General features: G+C 40.6%; 1 protein-coding gene across 1 annotated transcript; it reads right to left on the bottom strand.

Moving 5' to 3' along the window:
* Positions 1 to 1,734: 1,734 nt before the first annotated feature.
* RPS6KB1 (ribosomal protein S6 kinase B1) lies at positions 1,735 to 17,903 on the bottom strand. The gene is made up of 15 exons (XM_061368341.1): positions 17,703 to 17,903; positions 14,628 to 14,677; positions 13,490 to 13,610; positions 13,152 to 13,220; positions 12,658 to 12,805; positions 11,916 to 11,973; positions 10,733 to 10,833; positions 10,003 to 10,093; positions 9,709 to 9,799; positions 9,298 to 9,405; positions 8,953 to 9,015; positions 8,063 to 8,140; positions 6,276 to 6,383; positions 5,574 to 5,686; positions 1,735 to 5,035 (listed from the first exon to the last, which is right to left on the bottom strand). Exons 1-15 carry the CDS (start codon positions 17,772 to 17,774, stop codon positions 4,798 to 4,800), a joined length of 1,509 nt encoding a protein of 502 aa, XP_061224325.1. The 5' UTR covers positions 17,775 to 17,903; the 3' UTR covers positions 1,735 to 4,797.
* Positions 17,904 to 19,272: the final 1,369 nt, after the last annotated feature.

The raw sequence follows: 19,272 nt of genomic DNA, 5'->3' as shown, positions 1-19,272 counted from the left end.
CAGCCATTCATCGGAATTGCAGTAGCCTGTGACAGCTTTTCAAAAATCTTTTTAGAGCAATAGGTCTAAATCGCCGTGTGCATTCCTGAAATCTTAACTGGGAAGGTACAGATGCTTCATACAGGGAAATCTGAAAGAAATTAACCTGAACTAAATTTTCTTTTCCTATAGAATGGAACTATGTATCAGCTACTTACCTCAGTAGGTAGTTCAGTATCTGAACCAGATACTCTACGCTGAGGAATTAAGACCTTGAGTAAGACCAGCATTATTACTTTAAAATATGAAACTAATTTCGAAGTACTACACTTACAGTTAAGGAAAAAAAACCAACCTCAACACAAGAGCTTGTCAGTGTCACCAAAGACTATTTAATGGAGCACAACAAAACATGGCATCAGTGCTTTAAGTCAACCCTGGGTTGTTGCTGATCCTTTGGTCTTTGTCTATCACAGGGTAGTAACAACACCTTACTAAGTCAGGGTGGATATTGGGCACAGATAGGAGTAGGGAACAATTTGTCTTTTATTCTCTCTTTTGATTAATTATTTTTTCCTTCAGGATACAGTGAAAATTACCCAAACCCAGTAATATTATCAAACACATTTTATTAAAAATCAAAGAACTAAAAAGAGAATTTGATCAACCAGTTGGGATTTACACTTCATCAATGAAACAAATCATTCTCATTTTAGTTACAGAGAGGAAAAAAACCAACTTACACCCATGAATGACATCCTCTCTGATCCACTTGTCAGCATCATGCTATTAAGATTCAACTCTTCCTTATTAAGCCTGCTCAGGGCAGGGTAGCTGCCCTCCTTTCCACACACACAGACACCCAGCACACATCTGACTGCAGGAGACAGAACAGGAAAGGGAATGACAAGTGGCAATCCACAGGCACTCTTTTAAGAGCCTAAGAACCTTGGTGAACGTGCCAGCCCTTCGTACAGCGGATCAGAACTAGCATCTGGCAGGTCCTTCAAGTTCTCAGTGGAACTCCTCTTTCCTCCCTTTCCCTTCAAAGCTGTCATAAAAGACAATGATTCAGATCCACAGTTAAGACCTATATAATTCCTAAAAAAATAAAATAAAATAAAAAAGGTCACTTGGATTAGCATATGTTTAAATTTGCATTTAGTTGCTATTCACATCCACCTAACTCAGCAGTTGAGTATATTTAGTTCCCATAAACTGTGAAAGATAAAAAAGAGTAGGGATTACCTTTATTTCTACTAAGGCAGCTCAGGTCTGTTTCTTGAAGACAGCTACAAAGCCAAGTTAATCTAGAAGAAAACAATCTGTGGAAGTTCATATATTTCATATATAGGAACTGCATACAGTATATCATCAACGATCTACAGGAAGACTATATAAGTAATTTGCCTTGTTCTTAATCACTTCTCCTCCCTCACCCCTTAGGATAAAGGATTTCCCTTTAAACTGGGAAGCTGAAACAGTGACTATCCTGCTGTAGAGAGAGGATTTTAAAGAGCCAACCAGGACGCTGAAACCCCAGTAGATATCCTAAAAACAACAGCAGTCCCTCAGTGTTTGATGCACTTCCTGATTAACAGTAAGAGAACGGAAGTTCATATTAAAAGGAGACTAGACCCAGAGTAAACATCAACTGTGTAGTTAGAGTGGACTTAAAAATTAAATGCCCTCCAGCAGTTCAGCTTTTAGATAGCAAGGCCCCCCGAAAAAGGGATATTCAAAAGAACAATTGACTCATTTATTTTCATCTTTTATTATGAGCTAATACCAGGATGACATTCAAATGTCAGATGGCACAATTAAGACAATCTTGGTAGGAATTATTCCAGCATTCCCAAAATTACAATTTAGTACACGAATGGCATCAAATTGTATGCATCACTCCCACAGAGAATTGTGAAATTCTGAGTATCTTATATCAGAATAGGTTCTGCATCAAATGGGAAATAAAAACTGCTGGTAACACAGCTGACCTATGAACCTTTTGTGATAATGACCTGCAGGACAGAACAGTCCCCTACTTAACACCTAGTAAAAAAAAATATGACTTTTGTTCAAGTTTAATACTTTTATATGGTTAGCCACAACAGGTATTAACCTCAGTTTTACTATATTTTTGTAATGCTACAAAAATCCTATAAAATCAAATTATAGTGTATTTTTCAGTGATTATAATTAAAAAAGCGCAGCTTGTACAAAATAAAAAAAATAAGATTCTATACTCTAATGAAAAATTTAAGACATTTTTAAATGAACAAAAGAAAGCACTTGTTAAGCTCTCCAATATTCAATGCATTCTGCACTTATCTGAAATAGCCAGACAGGAGCTAGAACTCCACTCCCCTTAGTTCATGACTAGTAATTTTGACACTATTATATATATATAGAGGATCTATGTCTGATATTTTTACAAATAAATACAGGATAAACCATATTGCATAGTGTGTGCTTGCTGTCTGAGTCACACTCCAAAAATTTCACAGTTATGGTAGGGAATTAAACTTATCATCTATGGGATGAAACCTTGTCAATACATGAAATTTACTTGTAAAACTGATGAACTGTAGTTGTAATTAATCAGTGAACTCAGACAAACAACTCTTGCCATTCTTGCCAGCCATATTAAACCAATTCTACTGGACAATTAACATCCAGCCAACCAAAAAGCAACTGTTAGCTGTAGCTAGGACCAAGAGAGATCTGCATCAAAAAACATACATTGTTTCTAAAGTTCCTTTATCCTCAGTAAACATGTTGGGAAACTGATGTCAGTAACTGGCACAAAGAGGCACAGCTTCAAGTGTCGCATATTTGCAGATATGCATTACAGAAACACGTATCAGCACTTTGATTTCAGTTTCACATGTCACTGGTGGCCCTATTACCAAATGAAAAGTGGTAACTTGCCAGGACAGTTTATGTCACTATAAGGTAACTTGATTTTCTTAGTAAAACTCAAAAAATAAATTTTCCAACAAAAGCCTTGTCAGGAAGAAGAAAAAAAGTACTTCTTTTTGCTCACTCATAACCATCTTAACCATCTTTTGTTGGTTCTTTGTTGGTATCGACTAAATATCGATCAATCCCTCTGACTTGCACATTTGAGAAAACAGCACTCTGATTGGATTCAACATGGTAGAGAGTTTTATGGCTTGGATCCTATGGCTCAAAAAGATTCAGTATACACAGAGTAAGCAGAATCTATTAAAAAAATCCCTACTGTTGTGAAACACTAGTAGAATTTGCACAGTTTGACTAAAGATAATGCAACGTGTGGCAGGCAAAAAGTGACAGGATTTGTATGCAGTTGCATGATCATATACACGCACACACACACACACCATACACACGCTAACTAGTGTAAAGCTCTGCAGATATTAACCCTTTCACCAGCTATGTTCATGGAAATGCTTTCTTTAAGGCAGGAAGTATTTAAGTAAGATAAAGTTACCTTTATTTTATTCTTTGTACCTGTAAGTCATTTGTACAGATTGTGACAATTTCGAAAACATAAATAGTGTCCTTAGAACATGTTTCCTAAATTAAGTTGCTAAAGTTCTGACCCACTGTGGAAGACATTCACTGAAAGGCCATTTAACACTTTTCTCATACAATCAGCAAATTTATTGCCCCAGCATAGAAAGAAACTGTTGATAAATTTAGAAATGCATCATGGCAGGGAACTCCCATCAGCAAAATCTGATTAAGGAAAAAAAAAAAAAAAATCCTCAAATTCTTACCCACTGGTTAGAAAAAGGTTTATTTTCTTACAGCGTGTAGAATCTGTCTTTCCTGTGGTGCTTCCTGTGCGCTTCTACTGACTTTGTATTCCAATGCACTTTTTCCTGATATTTTATATGGGTAAGAATCTGAACATATTCTGCTGTCTCCATCTAAGGATTAGCATATACAAAAGTGATGTTTCCCAGTGAAATGTCTGCTGAGGACAAGGATGAAATAAGCAGGACGTGTGTGAGCCTGTGGCTTCCAGTTAAGCCTAGAACATAGCAGCACTGCCGTTTGATTAGATCCGTTTCTTTTTGCAGGAACAGGTATTTCAGCTGGGTAAGCAAGTGAAACAGTTCTCTCCCACCCCACATTGCCAAGTTGGTCATCTAGTCATCTGCTTACTGATTTGCTGTTTCATAAGGAGAAGAATCAGAACTAGAGCTTTTTTCACAGCAACCAATTATTTCGTATTTTAATTTTGGGCTACTTTCCATAATGAGCTGATTCAAAAAATCTATTTGAAAAATATATGTATTTTTATATATAAAAAACCCTCATTATGTTTTGACTGTGAAATACCAATTAGTTTCATCTTTCATCTGTGATTCTACCCCATTGCAGGAAACAGCTTAACCAAGCTTGCATGCTAATTATTCCTCAGATGCAAGCATGTAGGCATTTCGTATTTTGCCTAGTGAAAGGGCTAACCCTCCTTGACACATTCATGACTAGACCAGTGATTCTGAAGCAACATCCTGACCCTTAATACTGTCAGTTTCAAGCTATCAAGCTGAAAAATCCTTGATAAGGTGAGAAGATGTCACTGCGAATCAGTTAGATGATGTGCCTAGAGTTCTGCAACACCATTTTCTAGAGTTTTTTTATGCACCATTGACAGAAAAAAAAAATCCGTTTTGCTTTGCTTTCCAAGTCGCTCTGTGCAATGACTGACTCTTTGATACTGTCACTTTTTAAAAGTAAACCATACCAGCCCTCGTCTTTCAACATCAAGGGGGCTTATGTCCGTTCCTTGTTTTCCACCTTCAAAGGCTTAAAAAAATGGTGTTGTCATAGATTCATGCGCAAGTGCTCTGGTCGTTTGGAAATCATGGGAAAAGCTTGTTTTTTGTACGGCCCAGAGTTTGGTTGCCGGATTGGAAGTGGTGCCGAGGCCTCTCCGCAGACTGTCACATCCATTTGTTCTATTCCGCTTGTCTCCATTGGATATTCCACAGGTGTCTGAGCATTTGATGCGCTGGCAGAAGCACCTCTTCCCCAGAATTCCCCAGGGGAAAACTTTACAGGGCTTTAAAACAAGAAATATAAAAATCAGAGATGAAGATAGGCACAGCACCAAGGTATATCCTTTACACTGCAGGAAGCTGAACTCTAATGCCTATTGAGAAGCATTTCTGATTCTTCCTTCCAGTCCCAAAAGTTTAAGAAAGTTTCCATGTCTCATTTCTACCATAATCTCTGGAGTGAAATAAAACTCTCTCACTGGAGTAGTGAGAATATATTTCTAGATGACTGCAGAAGGGATTTTTTTGTACTAATGTGATTCTTTAGTGACATCTTTAGGATGCTGTGAAACAATTCTAGAAGGCTGGTGTACCAAAGTCACCAGCCTGTGAGGTTCCATCAGTGCTGAACAGCAAGCAAATTAGTACTTGTGCACCACGGATTTGCCTCTAATAATGTTGTTTGTAGAATAGCATCAAAGCTGCACTTCTGATGGAAGTGATGGGCTTACTGAGAACTAAGATCTACTGCAGATCTATTTCAGGTACTTGCTGAAAAGCATATTAGAAAAAAGAGGGTAAAAAGAAAAAGCAGAGAGATACCTGACTGGTGTCCTGGGGCTACCTATGAATCTGCGAGGTGATCGGATTTTTGGTTCAAAGGAAAATTTCTCTTTCACGCTTTCAAGTACAGATGGAGCCACGTATGTAAAACCCTGCAAAACAGGAAGGAAGGCACTGTCACTTCCAGGCAAGGTTCAGCTTGCGCAGTTTTGATTGGCATGAAATAGTGAATGAAAATTATAAAAGGAAGAGTAAATGGAGACATAAGAATTTCTACTCACTTCCTGAAGCAAACAACAGGACTTTAAGAAGTGCCTCATCCAGGTGCCTGCACACCCCAGCTATTTCTACTCAGATCACAGATTCCCAGAGGCATACTCAATTCAATTAATTTTGCTCTATAGAATGGACACTGTTCTTGCTGCGGGACTATGAAAGCAATGACATGTCCTGGGTTCATAACACAACTATGAATTAGAATGCTGACATTTCAGAATGTAAGCAACATTTGTTAGCTGTTTTATCTGTATAAAGAAGGCGTCAGCAATAACCAAAGTATCTTCAAAGCCTTTAGAACATTTCAAACCTGTTGCAGAATGGGTGTTTAAAATTATGACCGTTTGCTTCAAGTATCAGGTGTTAAGATTCAGTAGAACTAATTTAGCTGATATGCCCTACTGTTCCCAAATAACACTACATACCTCTCCACAGTCCTTATGCTCTTGGCCTTGGCTCACTTACCAGAAAGACCTGGTTGGCACTTTCACTGAGAGTAGAGTCATCTGGGCTATCAACAGGTGTCTGTCGTGTAAACTTTGAATCAAACTGGCTCACATCCTCTTCAGATTGCTTTGCAAAAACAAAATGATTAAGGGTTTATATTACAGATATCAACCAAATGGCTTAGCGGTGATCAGTGTAGCCTCTGGATGGAGTTCATTCCATAGGTTTTTGGCAGAGCTCTGCTGTAGTAAAACCCTGGAGAGGTGTCGGAATCCTGTCGCTGCCATTGGGAGGTCACTATGGGCACTGACACTGAGAAATAAAGGCAAGGGGGAGGGGCAAAAAATTATGGATCAAAAAGGAACACAAATTAAAAAGATGCCTTTTTTAAAAAAAAATCTCAAATTACAGACAAAAACTTCTAGAAATGCAATGTCAGTTTCTTGCAAGTTTAGCCCTTGTCACAACTAGTATAGAACAGTTGCAACTAGCAGTTTTTGGATGCCTCTCCAGATAATTTCATCCCACTTTTGCAGATACAGAGGTGTTTATACTTTGAGGGACAGATGAGAACTCTGGAATAAGTGACTATGAAGAATATGGTTTAATTTAAAGAATAACAAGACGTAATTCCAAGATCTTTCCTAAGTGAAACTGGAAAGGCAACAAGTATTCATTTATGCAGGCCTGCACCCTACCATGAAAGCACATTTTCAAAAGCCATCTGGTTTGTGCAAGTAATTTTCATAAAATCTGCTAGTAACTGGTAAACCCCAAACTATGTTCAGATAATACACTTGGAAATACCAGTCTTGGGTCATTCCGAATTTCATTCAAGATGGCAGGTATAAAAGGTCTGGAGTCCCCATGCTGCAGTATGCTCAACATCAGTGGTGCCTGTATCAGTCTGAGATTTTTTGAGCAGTCTGGAACTATCAGGGTAGCAATACCCATTGCTGCTCTAGCTAACCGTACCCAGAGGAGAAAAAAAAGACACCTCACACTATGAAAATACAAGATAGGATTAATAGAGGCTTATTCATCACATCACTGGTTTGAGTGAAACTTTAGTTACTGCCTATAACACAGAAAAGATGCATTGTAAACATTAATAAGCAAACACACAATATGCTTCATTAGGGGATTTCATTTAGTTTTGCTTAGCAGCCATTTACCATCTTAGTTTCAACTGAGTACTGACTTAGTCTAATGTTTAGAACTTATTTATAATGTTTACTGACTTACTGTATAATGTTTAGAAGCAGAAATTCAGAGGTAACTGCACTCACAAGTCTGTTTAACCTATAGTTTAGAAGCAGGAGGAATTAAAACTGAAAGCAGAACCTTCTTCCTCCAGGAGACTCAGAAGGATAAATTAGCTCTTAGCTGATTTTTTCCACATTCTCATGTAAAAGAAACAAGATCCTATTCCACTGACAGATGAGTACCGTGACCACAGAGTAGTAAGACAGAACAGCGTGCTCATGACAGCCAGTATTTCATGCTCTGTGGAGACTTAAAAAGTTTTTTAATGCTGATACAGCATCAGTTCTCAGGAGAAAAAAAACCCCATGAGGTAGTACAGATCAGGTGGTAGATCTGCTATCTTTAATTTGACAAGAGTGAATCTGAGAACCAGTACCTGAAGGGGATGCATTTAACAATTTAAAGTACCAGAAACCAGCAGCACTTCAGTTTGCAAGAATTAATATTTGTAAGTTTTAGATTCCACATTGTTTAAGACCTTTACTAAAGGCCTTGTCTTAAAGATACACGGAGTATCTCACAGCATTCTGAGTACATACCAATAAGGGTTTAAAAGGAGGTTCCACCTTTCGTGCCAACAGCTCATCCCAGTTAATGTGTCGGAAGAATGGGTGAGCCTGTAAGGGTGAGGAATAGCACAGTCATAACCCACCTTCTGGGTATAAATCAAGAATCAAGCAGCATGTTTTTTCAGACCTTCTCTGTGGTGTCTTTCTTTCCAAAATCACATATGGGTCTAGTGTAATATATTCTGCAGCCCTACATCAGAATAGCTGGAAGAGCTGAAAATTCATAGCATGCCTCCAGGTCGAACACCATGTGTCCCTTTCATGTTTTCCTTTAAAGTATTAGAAAAAGCCAATTTACATGCAAAATATTTTTCAACTTTAAAAGTTAGATATCTAAAAATAATGACACTGCATTAATGACAAATTATCAAAACTGAAATAAGGAAGACTCTAATAAATGGTTAATCATATCACAAAAACGGTCAAGCTGGAAGCAACAAGAATCAGGCCTCTGCCTTAACTTCCAACCATGCAACGCTGAATGCACGAATCCCTTGAATGAATGAATCCCTTGGAAAAGCTACACTAGATGCAAGGGCTGGCAGTTTTTTGTCAGACTGCCAGAGTATCGTTGCTCATATATTGTTGACTATACAATTAGCATTGTGCAATAGAAAAGATTTACTGGAAGAGAGAGCTAAAGAATAAAAGTTACTTTCCAAATCTTGTAATTATCAAATAGGTAGACAGCTGCTTTTGTTAAGCTTTAAAGCATTCACATTTTGATCAGCTGTCACATGGGGCTGCCTCTTTGCTCGTTACACTTCAAGACAGATATACTCTCCTTCCCCCATGTACCCTCACAGCTGTTTTATTTTCAATAAGGTAATTTAAGAATTCTCAAGTTAAGCCAAAGTTACCTGAACTTCTCCAGCATCTCCAGGACCAGCTCCTAGACGTGAGGCAGCATTTCTTTTTAGCAGCTTCATGAGAAATATCCAAAAAAGCAAAATTAGTTACACCGTTATGACGAGACTAGTTTTGACATGAATCATCATCTGAATGAATACCGTGCAGAATGAATGCAAAACAATCTGCATGCATTAGAAAACAGTTGTATTTTCAAGGAAAATAACTTTTTGTACCATGCAAAACAAAACTGACTTACTTAGAATAAAATAAGCTTGACTGAATAGCCATAGTGGTACCATTACATTTCTGTTTTCTACATACACATGTAGTACTGACATTCATTAAAATCCTACCTTTTTAAGCAGATCTCTGGCTTCTTGTGTGAGGTAGGGAGGCAAGTTGAGTTTACACTTGAGGATCTTGTCAATTGTCTTCTTTCTGTTCTCCCCAGTGAAAGGAGGCTGGAAAACACCATTGATATGGGAAGAAAAATACAACTTGTTCATATCTCTTATTTGTGTACACAGAACTCACTTCAGTAATTCAGAAAGCAGATAAAACTACTGCAAATGGGACTTCCTAATAACTGGATGAGAGCAGCTCACAACAGTAGTCGGCACCACTGTAGCTGTGTTTCAGTTATTTCTTACTTGCAGTCTGTATATATACAAATGTGTATGTATTTACACATGCATCAGAATTAGAATACAGGTAACTACAAAAGCTACAAAGAGAAATACATGCAATTATAACTGTGCACCTACTGCTCCAGTCAGCATGTCATACATTAGTGCCCCCAAACTCCACCAGTCCACAGCACGATTATGCCCACTCCTCATCAAGATTTCAGGGGCCCTATAATCAGGAAAAAATGAAAATATGGAAGTATTTTAACAAGCTTAATTCTAATTTTGATTACAAGTTTTCAAACAAAACCACACTTATCAAGTAAAATTTCTCTTAGTGACTGAGCATAGGAACCATCAGTTAAAAAAGGCAGAATTTAGTCTTTACCCCCCAACCAGAGTAAAACTTTTCTATTTCATCATGCAGCTCACATGTATTCAATTGTTCCACAGAACGTGTGTGTGACTGTTCCATCATGAATGGATTCTTTACATAATCCGAAGTCAGTCAATTTTACATGACCTGAAATTAAATATATAAAATTTAAGACTTGCCAGCATTCTGAGATTTGTGTAACATTAAAAACCAGGAATTTTTAACATGGGTATGTAATAACTCTGAACTACTTCCAGATATCTTCAATAGTCTGACAAAGCGATACAGCTGTAAAACAGAATGAGGCAATCACACTTGCAGATAAAACCTCTGCATTACACCTGCATAAGAAGCCATTGCCACTTGAAGAGAAACAAGACAAACTACCAAACCTTATTCACGTATAATGTATTTAAAGATTGTATAGCATCATTCAGGTAACAAAATAGGATATGAAGCGTTACTGCTTTCTTCAAGGTTCAGAGAACCCTCAACACATCGTAAAGTGTCCTGAGTAATTCAGAATAAAGTTGTCTTTGTAGCAAGTCAGCCATTCAAAAAAATGCCTGTGTCTCTACACATGCAACTTGAAGCTTGCTGTGACCTGTTAGAGCCAAACAAGCTGTGTTTAAAGACAAGCAATTAGCTTTGGCAATTCTTCAGTTATACTGAGAGGGATAAGGAACATGCCCATCTTCTAAGGAAGTTCACGTAACAGTGAAAAGTTGTGACTTCTGAAGAACTGTTTCCTAATGACTGGTAAGGTAACTGTTGCTGTATTTCTACCTTGGTGATTAAGCATGATATTTTCTGGCTTCAGATCACGGTAGATGATTCCTTTCTGATGCAAGTGCCCCAGTGCCATTGAGATTTCTGCCAAGTAAAAGCTGTAAGGAAACATACACCACAAAATTAGACATATTCAATAATACAAAGCATCTTAAGCAGCAAGGCTATTATGTACATAGCAACAGTTCCTTGAAAGCATCATTAGAAGTGTATGAGAGAAATAAAAGAGAAACAATGATGCCTTTGAGATTGTTTTGCTAAAAGGCATACACACTCCAAGATAAACTACAAAATGACACCATCAGCATTAGACTTACCTGTTCAGTAGCTATCTTATCATGCATATATTTGGAGGAATCTGAATTTACTAGTGTTTGAAATGCTTCAATCTGTATTGCCACATCTAGATGGCTAAGTGGAAGAAAAAGTAAATGAGGCTAGGAATGTAATGAGCAGCAGGCAGAGTACATCAAAGCTTTTCTAAGGCATTACTGCCATGCACTGTGGTAAGACATAACTGTAGTCAGTTCTGTGAAGCCTAATCAATAAGGGACAATTTCAACTTGTTTATATGTAAAATACCACTACTCAAAAGGCTTTTTCTCCTTCATTAGCATAATTACCTTTATTATCACTTCACACACAAATACAGCCATTACAGTGAGTGGGCTGCCCGGGGAAGTTGTGAATGCTCCATCCCTGGCGGTGTTCAAGGCCAGGTTGGACAGAGCCTTGGGTGGCATGATTTAGTGTGAGGTGTCCCTGCCCATGGCAGGAGGGCTGGAACTGGATGATCTTAAGGTCCTTTCCAGCCCTAAACTATTCTATGATTCTGTGACTTGGAAATCCTGTAACTGGCTGGTAGTATGGTGTGTGGACAGAGAAGGAAAAGAAATTTACAGCAAGTCTTTCACAATCTTTTCTTCATCATCCAAACCACTTCCTTTACCACAACCATATGGAATACAGCCAGCAACGGACCCTCTTCTGTAGGAAGACTGGAGTTACACCAGCACAAACTGGTAAGTACAGAACAGGTGTATCTTCCCCAAACCCAGTTAACTGCTCTTTTCACTAGTCTATGAAATGAATAAGTTGTTTTTCAAGTTAGAACATACAGTTTAAGCACCTGAAAAGAAACTACCCAAAACTATTAATTTACCAGAATTGTTTCACTTACCAGGCGGTGTCTTCCATAAATATCCCTTCTCTCTCTAACTGCATAAATAGTTCTCCTCCTGTCATGAGTAAAATCATGATATTATATTCTAGTTAAGGTATTCTTTCTTAGTCAGTCATGACTTATTTTCTAGAAAAACTATAATCAACAGGTATTCTGTCCTGCTCTACAAAAAGCTGTTCCACAAAAACAACTGAGAACTTGCTATCCTGTTATTCTCATAATTCCAGCAACCTAAAGACATTCCAAAAGAAATTCCAAAAGAAATCAGCATGTTGAAAAAGCCAACAGCATTTCTGTCCCTCCTTATTCTGCTGTTACAGCTTAGGCAAATTTCTTCTAATCTGCGTCTTGTTTTCCTACCCATGAAATAAAAATAAGACTTTCTTATTTCACAAAGAATCTGCAAGGACTAAAATCTCAGGTACTCTGCATGACTGCACAGAATCTAAGTGTGACACAGAGGAATTACAAGCCTGATGGAAGAAAAGGTACAGAAAACCCTCCTCTCATGTAGTGTTATGAGAAATAACTATTTACATTTCATTTCATTCCATTCATTTTTAACACACTGAATTAGAAGGTTTATTAATGTGATTCTGTGTATTTTCACTACTAACCAATTTTACATCTTAGGACACCGTGCCAATAGTTAGCTGGCCTTCTACAGGTAGAGTAAGAAATCCAAATTCTTGATTATGTAAGATACCTGTAAGCAGGTAATAGAATTTCATATACTGACCACTGAGATACTCAAGGATGAGGTAGAGTTTTCCACCTGTCTGAAAGGCATAAATTAAGTCTACAATGAAGGGATGTTTCACTTCCTCCAGTATATTCCGCTCTGCTTTTGTATGAGCTGTATCCTTTGCATTCCTCACAATCATTGCCTACAAAAAGCAGAGATATGTCAGCAGAAGAACATGCTAAACAAGGCCACCACAATATATACATAACATGAAAGGTTCCATGTGGAAGTTGAAGTCTTTATTTATTTCATAGAATTATAAGATAATGTAGGTTGGAAGGGACCTCCTGGCCTATTTAAACTAGCTGCTAACAACTACACAGCCAGAACAATTTCAAGTTTAATTCTAATTCCAACTGCAACCCTGTATAGAGGATAAAGTTTATTTTTGGTAAATGAAATAATTAGATAATTGTAAAAGCTTAATGGAGGGGCACATTATTTTTATCTACATTCAAGCTGTAGTGAACTGTGAACATTCAGGTTACCTTTTTAAGAACTTTCATGGCAAATATTTTCCCAGTGTTTGCTCCAGTTACTTTTCGTACTTGAAATACCTACACAACACAATACAAATGCAAACACGTTATGACCACATTTGCCATCATAAGTTAAAAGTCCAAGTTCTGCAAAAGAGAGACGAGATTACCCACAAACTGCACCACTACCTGAAGAAGAGCTAGTGATCTGAACCAGGACCAGGCTGGGACATTCTCTACTGCCACCAGCTGGCGAGGCTCTGCCAAGGGACTTCAGTCCCACAGCATCAACCCTTTAACTGCCTTCGGTGTAATAGGGTTTACTTCTGTAGAAAAGAGTTCCTTACCTTTCCATAGCCACCTTTGCCAAGTACGCGCAGTAACTCAAAGCACTCTGGGCGGATCTTTTCTGGACCTCTGTTTACACTAGTCTCTGAAATCTCAAATTTTTCACAATGTTCCATGCCACTGGATAAAACCGAAACAACAATATAAGACTACCTAATACTCAGAAAACCAATCAACTGAAACTAAGCAAGCAAATTACTTTCTGAAAAGCATACAGTGTATTTGATATCGCTGACTATCAGATGTTTTATTTTGGGGCGTGCAAAAGCAGTAAGTTGCAACTTGCACAGGAAAGATTACCTGCAAATTTGGGGGATTTGCAGTATCAAGATTTCCTTCAAATCCCTTCCTTTTAATGCATAATCTCTGCATTACACCAGAATTCAGTTTAAAAGCCCAAAGCCTCAAACTGACTTGGATATTTGTGTAAGACCTCAAGTAAAGACAAGGCAAGTCGTGTTTAAGTTTCAGATCACATTCAGCAACCCCAAAAGTCACGGTAACACTCCTATAACACAAATATTTTGCAGAAAAAGCTACAATACAAAAAAAGTCTCACAACTCTGAATATGCCACAAAAGACTGATCCATAATTTAATGATGCTTCTAGATTATGCTACAGTTCTGCAAAAGACTAACAGATTGATCCTGCTAAAGTAAATATCACTGCTTTCTTCTCACAACATAGTATACTGAAACAATCTGGAAATCTATAAATGAAGTAATGCTAAAGGTAGCTGTCTCCTGAACTTCAAATCAGAGCTGCTGAAGTCTCATTTGCTTCAGACTGCTATGCAGATCTGCCACTGGAGCTTTTAGAGCATGAATAGAACATACATGTTCTGCAGAGAGCACATTACCTTCAGATTACAAATATCATCCAAGTATAAGAGATACATTGGGAGAAACAAGGATTAAAAGACAAAACAGCAAGTTTGGACAGAATTTGTTTTTATTATTATTATTTCAAGATACATTTCACAAATTTTTATCTGAAGAAATAGTGGAAGGACTAGAAACAACTCAAAATTGAACAAGGGTAACAATTTTTTTCTATTTAACTTAACAATGTAACAAAATTGCAAGTTATATATAGTTGGCATAAATGATATGGAACATTTTCTAGCAGCAACTTACAGGTCATATTGGCCAACTCCTCCATGGTCCATGCTCTCACTTAATTGACCCTGGGGATTGGAGGGGTAGAAGCAAGATTAATTATAACAGAAGAAAAAAAAAAAGCAGAGTTAGTTAAAAATATGGTTTACAACTTCTTAAATTATAACATAGGTCAATATATAATTATGATTTATATGATAAAATCAAACAAGCCAAAAGGCCAGGAATAAGAACTTATCAGCAGAAGATATGAGATCTACAAAGTTCTGTGCAAGATTTGCAATACTTCCACAGTGACACAGGGAACCACCGTTTTACCTGACTGCACTGAGACTCAACCGCTGAAATACTAGAGGTAAGAACTTTGCACCCCCGGGGTGAATTTGAAAAACACTGAAGCACTGCATTTAACAGTTGCTCTTATAGAGAGACCTATTACAGTAAAGATGGTGCGAATAAAGTAACCAGGATTCTAAAACTAAAGAAGATTCAAGCACTTCAACATCAGAATTAGTCAGTTCAAAAGAATTTACTTCGATTCTGAAGAAAGAATTTCTTCAAAGAATTTTTGACTTGATCCCTTATGCAAGGTAATGCTTCCCTGCAGCTGTGGCTCTACATGGCAAAAGAAGTGCAAACCAAGCAGACAGCTGGAATGAACGCAAATAGAACTTCATGGACAAGCTGCTAACAAGCTTTGGACTATACATTAACATTTTTATTTTTAAAAATAGGTACAAAAAAATAACAACTGCAAGTGAGTGAGGAACAGCCTGAAATCTGCAGGCTGGATACCCATATACTGAGTGAGGCTGGAAATTCAGAGAACCAGCAGGAAAAAACAAGCAAACATCAAGATCTGCTTTTTGCATTTTCAACTGTTAGGGAGGTGAAAACACTAACCCAAGAAAATCAGAAATTTTCAACAGCTTCCAAACCATTTAAACATTAAAGTCTACAGAGGCTGGTTTATTTTGGTGGGCAATCTAGAGGGAGATTTTAACTCCTGGTTTCACCTATTAGCACCACAAGCAATTATGGCATCCAAAAGGTCAAGACTGCTTCCAGGCCAGAGAGCTGCTGGCTTGTATAGTCTGGATAATATTTATTAGGGAAACCCAGCTTATTGACATCGTTTAGATGCCAAAAAACCAATTACAAATCAACAAACAGAGAATAAAAGCCCATCCCATCCCTACAACAGCTTCTCAAGTAACCCAAGGATTCTGGGACAACTTACACATGCGTTTCTCGCTCCTGTGAACTATGGTTTTCATTCTCAGTATTACTTTGAACGAAATGCACTTTAGACACCATTCCACTACTTTCAGGATTTCTTCTTGTTTCACAAACCCAAGAAATGCAGTGGTGGTCTGGCTGGGAGAGTAGCAGACCTTCAGTCTGTGGCTACACATGGCTCCATTTATTACAAACACAAAAATTAACACTGCTTTTTTTCACCACGATAATCAGCACAACCAACCATGCAGCTTAGGAATAAACTGCCCATTTAAACGATTCTGCATTTTTGCTACAAAGCCCATGCCTACTCAAAACTTCATCTGACCTCTTCTTTCTACTCCTAGGCTCAGAGCTTTCAAGAGGTACCAGGGACCAGCACCACAGAGATCTGACAAGCTAGTGAGACTTTACACCTTGCTCACTTCCAGTTTCATGATCTCAACTACCCTGTCTTCAATGTCTTTCTGACACACACCTACAGTGATAACCTCCAGTTTTCTCCTTACATGTTCCTGACACTTCCCCTTCTTTGCTGCTCTTACATTCCTCTGCTTTTCAGTTCTAATTTCAAGTCCATTCTCACTCTCCTTTATGTGTTTGCCAAAAGGCACCTCAAAACCACATCAGGTTGCCAATGCACATTCATGTCCACATGCCATAAAAAATTCAGTCACAGCAATAGTATTAAATAACGAATTAATTTTTCACTTGGTCCCCAAGATGTATTTGGGAACATGAGATAGAACAAATTCAACTTTCTTGCCACCCCCCTCAGAACCTGTTCTTGGCAGCATTAACAGCGTGATGCAAGAGACATTGTTTTAAGCCAAGGACTTTATTGATCACTGAGGTGACAGACGGTGCTTTTCCCTGTAGGCTGAGAAGCGTTTGAGCTGCCGGCTGTCAAACAATGTCTCTAAAGTTCATATGCAGTGTGGGTATTCCAACTGTGATAAGAGTATCCGGTTATCTCAAAGACTCCAGGGATGTCATTAGGATTTAAATAGCAAAAAATAATTGCAGTAGCAGTTTAAGCAACAGCGAATGTTTAATATACAAAGCAATATAAAAAAGCAACAGCAGCACTAGAAAAATATATACAGAGACCCTGTAATAAAATTTCCCCAAAGCCTTAGCAGGAACTGTAGGAACATTTCCATTCTATGGTTACAAAACGACAAACTGCAGATTACAAGGTGAACCGTTCAGGGAAGCGTGGGATGGAGATGCACGTTGATCCACAGAGACATCTAACAGCGCTTTAAAGCACTGCTTTTGATTTTGGCGCTAGAGCAACCGCTTTGCACAGTTCCAGAAAGGTTTGCGTTTCTGCACTGACGTTAAAACATGCGACAATAAAAAAATAAATAAATCAAACCACCAAAAACCCCAACCAAACAGAAAAAAAATACAACAAACGCAGCGCGCTCCTGCGAGGAAACGCAACGCAAAACTTCTAAGGGAAAAGCTGTTGCAAGCCCGGGGCACCCGCCACCGGGGCGACACCAGCGCCCGGTGCAGGGCACGACGCCGCTCCCCTGGCGCGGCCGGCAGGCTCTGGCCGCTCCCGGCCGTGGGGCCCGCCGCAGCTGTGGTGTGCTGCAGCGCGGCCGGCTCTCGCCAGGCCGGGCGCGGTCGCCTCACCTGTTCGGGCCAGGGCGGCGGCCGCCGCCGCGCTCCGCCTCACCCGGCTGCAGCCCCGCCGCGCGGCCCCTGCCCGCCTCCGCGGGGACGCCGCCAGGCCGCATCGCAGGATGCCCCGGGCCCGCGGGCCGCCGCCCGCTCCTTGCCCTCAAGCGTGCCCCGCAGCGCCGCTCCCTCCCCGCGCCGGCTCGGGCTGCCCCTTCTCACCCCCTCCTCCAGCTCCTCGTCCGAACCCGCGTCCTCAGGCTGGTCCAGGTCGATGTCGAACACACCCGCCATGGCGCGGGTGGGAGCCGCGGCGCCGCCGCCCTTTCCTGGCTGCGCTGGGTGCACGGGGCCTGGACCGCCTCATGGGCCCGCACCCCCCAACGCCACCGCGGACGCCATCACCGGCTGCCCGCAGTCAGCGCGCCTGCGCCCCCCCCGCGATTCCGGGCGCTAGGCATGCGCACAACTCCTTCCGGCAGCGACTGGGGCCGCACTGAGCGTGCGTGAAGGGAACGCGGGGAGGTGGACGGGAGTGGTGCCGGCGCTGAGCACGCGCGGTGCGCGCCCGCCCGCCCTGCTCCTGGCCTAGAGCATGCGCAGAGGGAGCAGCGAAGTCCCTGGCGAGGAGCATGCGTAGAGCCCTTCGTGAAGCCCGCAGGACTGACCCTCGCACCCGGCCTGCCCGTCACCTGCTCTGAGCATGCGCGAAGCGGGTTCTTCGAAGGCGCGGCTCGGTGCGCACCGGTGGGGAAGGGGGTTCGTGGGGTCGCACATGCGCGGTGTCTGAGCGCCTCAGCGCGGGCACTCTGAGGAGGGCCCGGCGGCTGAAGTGGGCGAGGGACCGAGGGACGTGAAGGGCGGGCAGCACCGGGAGCATGGCGGCCCCGGAGGGCAGGCGGCCTGCGGTGGGTCCTCCCCACACAGATGGGTGGGTGCAGCTCCGGAGGGGAGGGCGCCTTCTCCGAGCGGAGTACAGCGATAACGGGCACGGGAGGGTCGGTACGCGCCTGGGTTGGACATGAGCCTTTTGCGAAGATCATGTACATATCTGTTTATTGGTTTGCTTTCTCGGTGGGGTGTAACGAGGTCTTGAAGTAACACACAGGCTGGCTTGAGGCTGGGAGGTGCAGAATGAGAGCAGTGCTGAAATCAAGCACGGGATTCAAGAAATAACACGTGAAGTGCCTGCAGAATGCAGCAGGATGGAACTGCAGGCACTGGCAGTTACCCAAAGTTGCAGATGTGTATGGCACATGGGAGATGATAAGGAAAAGTAGCAGCTCCAGAATAATGAAGTGATTTTAAAAAATGGCCTTGTTTCTGTGAAAGGAGAGCCAAAAAGTGAAGAAAGCTGAGCTACTGCAAGATGCTGAGTGGGGGGAAAATGTCAAAACATCCCAAAATTGCATCCAAAACTTTGCTGTCCATGGTGGAAGCAAAAGGAATACTTCTGTCACCTCAGCAGGCTTTGCCATCAGGCCCATAGCAGGACAGTAGTGGAAGTTGGCTAGACTTCTGAACAGGCTTCACCTTGCCAAAAGCATGTGGTACTTTATTATGATGCTTTTACAACCTAATCCTATAATTTTGTTTGAGCTACAGCTATTTGCTTCTGTCATGCCTTACAATGCGACAGAAAGGAAATACAGATTTTACTGGCTCCCTCCGTGTGTACAGCAACAGTAAACACCTGGATTTCCTCTCAATTGCCATCCAGTTCTTCTGACATCCAGGATAAAGTGCTCATAGGCTGCTTGTCCCCAGACAGGGTGGCTGTTAGCGTAGCCTT

This window comes from Neopsephotus bourkii, unplaced genomic scaffold (assembly GCF_033783945.1).
Source record: "Neopsephotus bourkii isolate Nb327-2 ecotype Australia unplaced genomic scaffold, CSIRO-AGI_Nbou_v1 NB_140, whole genome shotgun sequence".
NCBI classification, from domain to species: Eukaryota; Metazoa; Chordata; class Aves; order Psittaciformes; family Psittacidae; genus Neopsephotus; species Neopsephotus bourkii.
Note: the sequence above shows the minus strand (reverse complement) of the source record. Positions and strands in the feature narration are given on the sequence as shown.